Here is a 10,291-nt window from a genome sequence, read left to right as displayed (position 1 = left end):
TGAATTTTGAATGAATATTTCAGGCTTTGTAGTGCTAGAACTTCACATTTTTGCAGATTTTCCTCTTGACTTAGTAAAGCTTTTTTCACTTTTTACAAAACAAATTGTACATAGTGCAGCTTTTAAAGTGAGTCATGGCCAGAGCAGTTCATGACAACGAGGGTGAGTGCAAAGAGGGCAGCAAGCAAGTAACTGTGGGCTTCTTCAGGTTACTGGCTGGAAGCAGGCTGGGAAAGCAGCCCACACCAAGGAGATGTTGAAGATGTCTGAGTACATCAGGAAGTTGACAGATGTACTCCTTGAGTACACAACTGGATGTTATCAGGGCCAGGAAGGTTTTTTTCCCACAGCAGCTGCGCTCATACTCAGCACCTGATCGGTGAAGTGAGATGCGAGATAAATCAACTGTTTACAGATAGGAATCAGCCCGGAGAGGGGCTTTGACTGTGCATGTAAAGATCCAGGGCTCAGCCCAGTTCTTTGTAGAATTGTTTAGGTATATTTTCCCCCAGATTTAAAAAAAATAATAATAATAATAAAATAATAAAAACCTTTAAAATGTGCACTTGCTACTTTTATATTTATTATGAGAATTTACAAATTAACAAAACATGCAGTAATTCAGCAATGTTGATTGTATCTTATAAACAAAACCAAAAATAAAACAAAATAAGAAAACACTAACAGAAAGTGAACAATAAAGTGTAAAAAATGGGGATGTTTCCTCATAAATGCCATCATCAAAGTCCTCTGCACAATTCCTCTCTCTCTCTACCTCAGTCTCTTCTGCATGTCTACCCTGCTAATGTCCTGCGGACAGAGGAACATTTCATTTACAGTTCATATACTTCAGAAGCTGAACAGTCATTCGATAAAACTCTTCTTTCCTAAAACCAAACTAGAAACAATATTTTAAATATAAAATACTAAAACAAAGCAATCCATCTGGTTCGTTTAACACCGTTAAGAACTCTGTAGCCTGACAAGCTGATAAAACATTGAGTAAACATATTTTCACGTACAGCATTAAGTTTGGGTTGGGATGTTTTTTAAAAAAGTATTTTTTAATATAAACTCAAAATTAAGTTGAAGTTTTAGCTTAAAAAAAGTAAGTAACGTGGCTGCATTAGATTTCTTCTTTAAATGAGTTAATAGAATGTAGCATGTTGATCTGTCAACTGACTATTACATGTTCAGTGAACTTGACATTTTAAAACAGCCAGTTTACTTGCATTTATAAATTAAAATGATTCCTGTTTTACAATGGAGTACAGCTGATTTTTTTTCCACAGAAATTTCTGAGTTAGAGAAGTGGATGGATGCGCCCCTGAATGAAATCATGGACAATGAGAGTGTAGTTTAGTTGGGTGAAATGTATGCATTATTCATCATTCAGGGCTGGTTAAAAAATATTCAGGGCTACAGTCCTGAGCCTGGATATTTAATACCCAGAAAGGTGTTGGGTGTCAGTTTTACAGTCATGTGCTCTCAGTTGTTTGAATTGTGACATTATGAAATGAGCACTGAATTACTTTTGTTAGCTGTATTGACTTTCATTTGAAACTTTGACTGGAATTATCTTTCCTTGAAATCTAGATACAAGGAAGTGTTAAATGGGTGCAGTTTTCATGCAAAGAGCCTGTGTAAACAAGAGAGCCTGTCGGAAGTTATATTTAATAAAGTTGTATTTGCAGCAAATTAGCTGGAGAACAACTGTCTCTTTGAAACAGAGCATGAAAGGACATCACCATATTTTCAGAAATGCAGAAGAGAGCTAGAGATTTTTTCACCTGTGCTGCAACCTCACAAAAACTTTGTTTGATAACAGTTCTTGAATCGTGTGTTCGTAATGCAGTATGGTATACCTAATTACTTATAATGCCTTGTATAATCCTGTTACATTATAGACACTAATGCTGTAATGCACTATATATAACATGTAATTTTGGTGTTTTCTCTGCTCCCAGTACACCTGATCCAACTAACCAGCTCATTAAATTGTGACTCTTCGCTTGACAGGAAAAAATGAAAAGGGAGCCTTGTACATCTTCTATACACTGATAGAAAGCGCGGTAACACAAGGAAGGTGCTGATTCAACACATTTCACTCTGGCAAATGCACACATATATGCACCGTAACTCACACACTTAAGATAAATAAGGTAAAGTTTCTGAATGGATCACTAGCAAGATGCTAGATTTGATTGGGTTAACAACCCCTTAATCAGTAGACCTGAGAGTGCATTCAGAATGGAATACTACAATACAGTGCTGCTGACTGCACCAGTATATACTGTATACTGCATGCAACTGTTCATAGTAACAAAATAGTGTCCGGTATACGACAAAACCCCTGTGCTGTTCTACAGGACAGGGGCATGACAATATGAGGCACTGAGCCAGTCAGACACATCTGAAGACCCACCACATTTTTCTCAATTACTGATAAGCAACTGTTGCCACTTTTCAGCTCTTTCACAACAAATTTGAATATATTTTGGTCAAGAGAGAATTTGCCTGCTGAGTTTTGAAAGATAGCATGACAGAGTGGAGGGTGTGTTCTACTCATCCCCAAAGCCTCCTATCTAAAAAATGTCAGCTGTGTGATCATCCTGTGTGGTTTTCTATGTGTTCCTATGTTTGCTAAAAGGTCTGTCGTTTCATGTTCATTACATTCGTAGTTGGTAATATGAGCTAGTTTAACTGAATAATAAGATGTGTAATTCCACACAGAAGCCTGAAAAGACGACGCTGGGTTGACTGTTGGGTTGAGACCAACTTTAGTACGTTCCTGTTTTAACCATGTTTTCTCTGCAGTACGTTAACTGTATTAAATACCAAACCCACCTCAAGACCAGCAGCTAAAACTGATGGGGCTTTAGCGTTGCACTGAGTGCAGCAGCAGGATGGATTACTTCCTTTTATTCAATCCATATATATATATATATATATATATATATATATATATATATATATATATATATATATATATATATCCATATAAGCCTGAATTGCAGACTATTAAATTCTTTGGAGCAAACCAGGCAGATACGTCAGCGGTTACGTCCTCCTGACACCGTCATGTTGCATTCTGGAATGTAGTATATAGTGAACGTAGCTCTGCATGTGTACTAGAATATTTGGCCGAAGTAGTAAATCATCCAGGCATGTTTGGCGTACTGAGGAAATTCATCTTGGTCACATACTGCATACTACTTACTATATTTGGTCACATTAGTATGTGAGCAGTACATAGTAGCCTGTTTCCAACAGAGCATGAGTGTGTCGAGGTAGGAAAGCACTAATCTTGTCACACAACCATCCGGATCAGGTCTAGCTGAAAACTCCAACTCCCAGAACTCCCTTGAGGATCACGTGACTGCTGACTCTCGTTCCACAACCTATCATCGTTCTGCTTCTCCAGAGTACTGATATGTTTCTCCTGTCTTCCTTGTTCATGTGACCCCTGATAGTTAGAACCTAAAGCCCAGGCTTTAGTTAGGTCTTCGTGAGGTATTGCTTTCTTGTGAGCTGCTGAGTTTTTTCTTGTTTTGCCTTCTTGTTTTTCTGGATTTTTGACCCTTTTGGATTTTGTCTGCCTTCTGTTTGTTTTTTTTTTTTGTGTGTGTGTTTTTGGACTGTTTTGGATCAGATTGGTGCCTGTGTTTTGACTACAAGTTTGGAAAGTGTCAGTAAAGCCTCTTTTTCTAATTCGTCTATTGTTCGTCTGATCAGTTATGGAGTGTTACAAATACATGCAGAACCAGGACTGGGAAACACTGAGCTAGTCTAGCATTATCTACCTAGCTGGTGGTTACCTAGAAATAAACAAACTATTTATATATAAATAGAAATATAATTTTAAACAAGGATATTGCAAAATTTGATGGCATATATGTGATAGAGAGAGCTTGTTTCATGCTAGTTAAGTTGATATTGACAAATGTACCTAGCATTAGCAGGTGGCTTTTAGCTAGCTGAGCTAACTGATGTCTTATGAAACTAAATTATAATAACAATCCACAAATAATAACCACATCTGATTTTCACTGTAGAGAAAATACTCCTTGATTGAATCCACTGCGGCGTGATTTCCACTACATGCACCTTTTTTAATTTAGTTTAGTTTAGTAAAAAAAATGTAAGCAGTGCTTTAAATTGCCACAGTTGTTAGGTACACTAAAATCTCCATCCCAAACTTCTACTGACAATTCACTCCATGTCCAGACCATCGATTCCTATTCGCCCCCTCTCCTCTTGCTAGCTATGTTCACTCCACCATGGGCACTCGGAGACATTATAAAGGATTTGGTACACATCGTTTTCTCTTTCTTTCTTTCTTTCTTTCTTTCTTTCTTTCTTTCTCTCTCTCTCTCTCTCTCTCACTGTAGTGAAGTAAAAGAAAGATTAGGCAATAAGCATTAACTAACAAAGGCAAAGTTCTTATCAAAGAAAATGCTGTTATCAAAGTATGAATACTTTCTGTTAAGGAGGCCTGTGTGGCTGCAGACATTGGAGTTAACTGTTCATGTCTGTAGCCACACAGGTCTCCTTAAAGGAACATATTCATCCAGAAGTTCTATAATAATATTCAGTACTTTTACTTTTGATATTTGTCATTTAAGATCAAGTACTCAACTTGACTGAATACCTTTACCCAAGTAGTGTTTAACCGAGAGTATTTCTGCTTTTACTCAAGTTAGTAACACTTGTCTCTTACACAATGAGTAAGAAGTTGAGTATTTTGTCCACCCTGCTCCTTGCTGACCACCTGAGTCCATTAGAGGCCAGAAACAAAACAGTATTTCTCAGGTATGAAAGCAACATCTTTACCCGATTTGAGCGGCTTGAATGCTTATACAAATGCAGTTAGTCTACATAAATGTGCCTGTATCTGTTTTAGTTGATGAAGTTAGTATTTTAAACCTGTACCAAAGGTTTAATCTTCCTACAGCCATCCATCTGCTGCTTCAGGTTCTCAACTGATCAGGACTTACAGCTTGTCCCAGGAACTTTCATTTGTAGAATCATTTACAGAATTTTTCTTCATAATATTGTACATATTTTGTTACATATATTACTTCATTTTAGCCGAAGACACTGCTGATACATATTTTAACATCTGTTTGAAATGGTGGCTCACCTGCTTTACTTCTTTCATTACTTTGCAAAACTGCAAAAGGCTTTCAAGGGGGTGTGGGACTGTGAAAAACTGTTATTCATTATAAAATGATCCTTTTATTATTCTATTGCTTATTTTTCACACTGTCTCCTATTTTTCTTGATTGATCTTACTCTTATGTGTTGTTTGGTGTTTATTTTTTTAATTTTTTCCTTTTGCAAGTTAAGATTTTATACAGTTTTTATACAGTTTAGAGTTTACATTTGTTTGTTTTTTTTTCCTACCTTGTTCTCATCCCTGTGTCCTTATCTTTTCAGAACAAAATTACACCCTAATACTCTACAGTACACCCGGATGTCCTGGAAGAACTGTTTCTTTGGAACACAGTTTCTCTGGAACAAAACATTTAAGTTATGCAAGAGTTTAACAACCAAACAGAATGTTGGAAATGTGTAAATATGACATGCCATAAATACAGAAGCTGCAGTGCCCAGCTTTAGACTGGAAAATAGACCCAACTAAGATAGAAACTTCTAGAGTGTCTGACTGGCATACCCACCAGGTGAGTATTCACACTTGTGCTTCTTATTCATCACTTACAGCCACTTTAGTTTTACTGATGTTAAACTTGATTGTCAGCTGTGTGTAAATTGTGATGATGGCTAACCGGTTCTGCTAAAATATCTGCAGTAAAATGAAGTCTGCACTTGTTCTGCTGTGTGTCCTCCTGACTCTGACCTCTGTTTGTGAAAGTAAGTTTTTGTTTTCTGTGTTCTTATCATAACTATGTATTATAAAACAAATTTAAGAATATAGATGTAATTCTGAGATGTCTGAGTTCAGATCAATTAATTTTATTAAATATAGTCCGTGCAGAACTGCTCACCTGTATCTAGGCATTTTCCTGTTTGGTGTTAGATTAGGTTAGTGCTGGATCATTAGCAGAGCATGATAGATGTAGGATGCTTGTTTTAAATTTCCGATGTTGTGGTGAGATTTACTTAAATGATGGCAACAGTTATCTGTATAACCTACAGCAATCTCACAGGAAATGTCAGCTCTCTTACTATTCTTAATCCATCAGTAATGCAATAATGTGCACTTCTACTACAGGCTCATTACAAAATTACGGATAATACAAAAGTATTTGTCAAGTAATCAAGGTGTATCGCAGCAGTGGGGAACTCCGGTCCTGGAGGGTTCTAGTTCTATAGCAAACTTCCCAGGCTTCAGCTGTTTTTGTGCTGCTAGCTAGCTAAGTAAATGTTTTATACTGTGTCCAACCCCCACCCATACTACCAATCATTAATTTCACTCAGTGTCAGTTTACTACCTCATCACAAACTCATTCTTTTCGAGCAGAAAGATACAAGGTGATAAAAAGGCTTGGACAATATGTTAGCTGAGGGAATGTCTGTGTCGGTGTGTGCACCTTGTTTAAAAAAAAAAAAATGATTTCAAGTGTGTGGTAGCCTTTCATTAATTCATTCATTAATATGGTGTGTTTTTTTTTTATTAATTTGTTTTTTTATATATATATATATATATATATATATATATATATATATATATATATATATATATATATATATATATATACATACACACCAACAGTCAGTCCGCACCAGAGGTTCTCAGATATTTGCTCCAGAGAGCTTTTTAACAGTTTTGGAACCACTGGTACAGTAGCTGCATCACTAGTCTGAAATTGCTGATATTTTCATCAGTCTTGTGCTTATTGTGGCTAAGACTTGGCCATGTTCTTCTAATTGGCTGTGTTTTTAGATTTGCTTCATTTTTGTCAGACATTTTTTAATGCATAGTTAATAGACAAACAAAAATTCTTTAGCATATGGCAAGGATTCCAATACTCACTTTAACATGCCCTTTATTTTATTAGCTCAAGTGTAGGGGCAAGGGGATAAATGAACATAATGGTTGCCCAGAAATCATTGTGATCTGACAATTCTCTTTAAAAACACTACCCAAAATAAGCAGAAGCAATAGAATATTTAAAAAACTTGATGATTGTTCAATTTGCTGTGTTCAAACTAGATTCAAACCAAACTATTCCATCTGTTATACATGACTGATGTAACTTCATTCTTTGTTAGTTTTGACATGGTTTTCTGAAAGGTCACAAAAATGGATTGATTTCGTTTTGTTATCTAGCTAACATTAAAGTTGTAGCAAATTCTATGTCGATGTCAGTATCAACCTGCCAGGTTTTAATTAACTGCAACAACACAATCCAGCAGTGTAGCATTTTAAACGCGAAGTTAACATTATGTTTTGATATTAGGGGCCTGATGTGAAGAATTTTGACAAAAATAAGTTTCATATTAGGTCGAATGGGATTGTTGCCAGTATAAGAGCTGTAAAGCTTGTCCAACCTCAAAAGTTGCTATGAAAGAACTGTGTGTATCATATTAAAAAGAACATTATTTGCCTTTTCAGGTGGTGTGAATGATAAGGGGCTGCTTTTCCCAAAACCCTCGGCCAATTCCTTTGTCAAGCTCACCCCTCTAAAGCCCCTGAATTTAGAGGCCTTTACTCTGTGTATGCGTCTGTCTGTGGATCCAAATGTAGTTTCCAAACAGAACCGTGACACCATCCTCTTCGCTTATCGCACCAAAGACTATGATGAGCTTAACGTGTGGCAGGAGAAGGGCAACATCTCCTTATACCTGAGAAGCAGCTCAGAGGGTGCTTTCTATTCCGTCCCACTTCTCTCCATCTTCCGCACAAACCTGTGTGTCACCTGGGAATCCAGCACGGGTCTGACTGCATTCTGGGTGGACGGCCGCCGCAGCACTCTGCAGGTGTACAGGCAAAACCACAAGGTCCAGTCTGGTGGTGTTGTTCTCCTGGGTCAGGATGCTGACTCTTTCCTTGGTAGCTTTGATGAAAAGCAGAGTTTTGTAGGTGAGATTACAGACATGAACATGTGGGATTATGTGCTCACAGGAGATCAGATTAGGCACTTCAATGATAAGGTGTGGTTGGGACCAGAACCGAATGTTCTTAACTGGGACACTGTGCAGTATGAAGTAAATGAGAATGTCCTTGTAGTGCCAGAGAAGTACAACTGATATGTAAGATGCATATCTTTGTAAGACTCCGTTTGCAAGTAGTGGGCAATATTTTCTTTAATAATGCTGTAATCATGCATGTACCAGCATATATACATATATAAAATTCATGCTAATTGCTTATGCTTATATTACACTAATTACTTACCATGATGATTGTGATAATTACTTTAATGCTTATGATCACAATATTAATTGAAAAAGATAAACATGGAGAAACATATATTCTGAATGTCATTTTTAAAATAGCAGTACAATGGTGGTGGTTAAACATTTACATACAATAAAATCATCATTAAAAAATAAAACTGTCCAAATATTGATGCTCTGTGTGTTTAATGAGCATAACAATTTACAGTTAAGAAAGGACTAAAAAACTTCTATTGTATTGCACTGCTTTACCCAGAGCTATGAAGATGTTCCAATATAAAACAGCATGGGACATATTTGTTCCTCTACTGTACCAACATAAATGAAATCACAAGATATAACAATTTCATGAACTGTTACATTTTTATATAATCATATAATCTTGAATGTGCACCAGCCACACACATTATATAATAGTGTTTAATGTAATGGCCTTTATACGTTTGTACCACAGATAAGGCAAATGTCTACAACATAAAGGCATTTGTTATGTCTATTTAACATGAAGCTAATGATGGTGTACATTCACTTTCCCACACTGGGTTTCGTACTGCATAGTTCTAGCTACACATGGACAGTTGTATCCTGAAGTAAATATTTAATCCGTATTCTTGAGATTTTGCACCTTTTACTTCATACACTTCACACTACATGTGTTTTGGTGGAAGTGTTTTGTGGTTGGGGTTGGCTGGTTGATGCAGAACAATTGGGAAATATCTGAAAGTGTGTCAATATTGGAGATGTGGGGATAATTGGTAGAAAACCCTTGAACAAATGTCTTAAATATTTTTTTTTTCTTTTTTCATATGCCAGTTTATAAGGAATAAATGAGAATGAAAATACTGCCCAAAGAATAATAATTAGGTGCATAGACCCTAATATAACACAACTACACATAATACAATAAAACAACCTGAAGATTTATTTCATACGTTACATAGTAAAGTCACATGGAAGTCTCATTAAATTCCTATAAATACAACTCCCTAGAGACTAATGGTGCTGTCCATTTGGGAGGCAGCATTTCCATGCTCAATGAGGGTGTCTCACTGAGTGGGACAAACCTGTTGGGCACATGAATGGGAGATGAGTGGTGCTCATGTGGGGTAGCTTTAGCTTTACAACTATCCCGCTGAGATGCCACCCATTCGCCCCACTGTGAGGGCTCTGCTGCCGGGGTCGAGAACGTGCTAGCTCTATCTGAGGCGCCTGGAGCTTCTAACAGTGAGTCTCAGCCCTGCTCTTTTCTGACTCCTGGATGCACCTCAAACTGTATAATCTTCTCTTCGTCAAACACGAAACTAACTAACTAAACTAAACTAACTGTATTCCGGTCAATGTAAGCAATGATTGAAGCGAAATGGAGAGTGATCAGTCACATGATCCCCCAGAGAATACTGGGAGATGGAGTTCATGGATGCTTCCGAGCCAGAGGGACACGTGACAGGTTACCATGTCACAACACAAGGGTACTACTACAGCTAGCTAAATGTTAGTGTTCATGGTCTTCATTTCCTGTGCATCTCATTATGTAGGTAATTATACTCCTCCTGTTAATATCAGAAAAACAGCATTTCAGCTCTTTATAGGTGTGTAATCACATGAACATGCTGTTACAACTCTCAGGATATACTTGTGTAATTACATGAGTAAAAACTGTAGTTAACACACATGTATTTACAGGAGCAGTACTGCCGTAATCCATCTGTAACAGTGAATATATCACCAGCAACACCAATACAACACCACTATTAATATGTAACTACACAGTTATTAGAGTTTATATAGCTAATGAGTCATTAGTAAGCATAGAAACAAAATTATATAAATCTGTAGAATTAGTGTCAGATCATTATGAATTTTAAAGAAACATGTGGAGGTGTGTGTGTGTGTGGATCTTTTGCAAACACTAAGCTGACTAACACCT

General features: G+C 36.9%; 1 protein-coding gene across 1 annotated transcript; it reads left to right on the top strand.

Moving 5' to 3' along the window:
- The first annotated feature begins 5,620 nt into the window (after positions 1–5,620).
- LOC118815283 (pentraxin fusion protein-like) lies at positions 5,621–8,307 on the top strand. Its single transcript, XM_036581295.1, has 3 exons — positions 5,621–5,684; positions 5,813–5,874; positions 7,580–8,307. Exons 2-3 carry the CDS (start codon positions 5,817–5,819, stop codon positions 8,212–8,214), a joined length of 693 nt encoding a protein of 230 aa, XP_036437188.1. The 5' UTR covers positions 5,621–5,684; positions 5,813–5,816; the 3' UTR covers positions 8,215–8,307.
- Positions 8,308–10,291: the final 1,984 nt, after the last annotated feature.

The sequence above is a fragment of the Colossoma macropomum genome, unplaced genomic scaffold (assembly GCF_904425465.1).
Source record: "Colossoma macropomum unplaced genomic scaffold, Colossoma_macropomum, whole genome shotgun sequence".
Lineage (NCBI taxonomy): Eukaryota > Metazoa > Chordata > Actinopteri > Characiformes > Serrasalmidae > Colossoma > Colossoma macropomum.
Note: the sequence above shows the minus strand (reverse complement) of the source record. Positions and strands in the feature narration are given on the sequence as shown.

What these genes read in the sequence shown, in the direction of transcription:
- LOC118815283 (XM_036581295.1), top strand. Translation starts at nt 5,817, where the DNA reads ATGAAGTCTGCACTTGTTCTGCTGTGTGTCCTCCTGACTCTGACCTCT. An exon ending in TCTGACCTCTGTTTGTGAAA is followed by an intron (nt 5,875 to 7,579) that starts GTAAGTTTTTGT and finishes TTGCCTTTTCAG; the next exon opens with GTGGTGTGAATGATAAGGGG.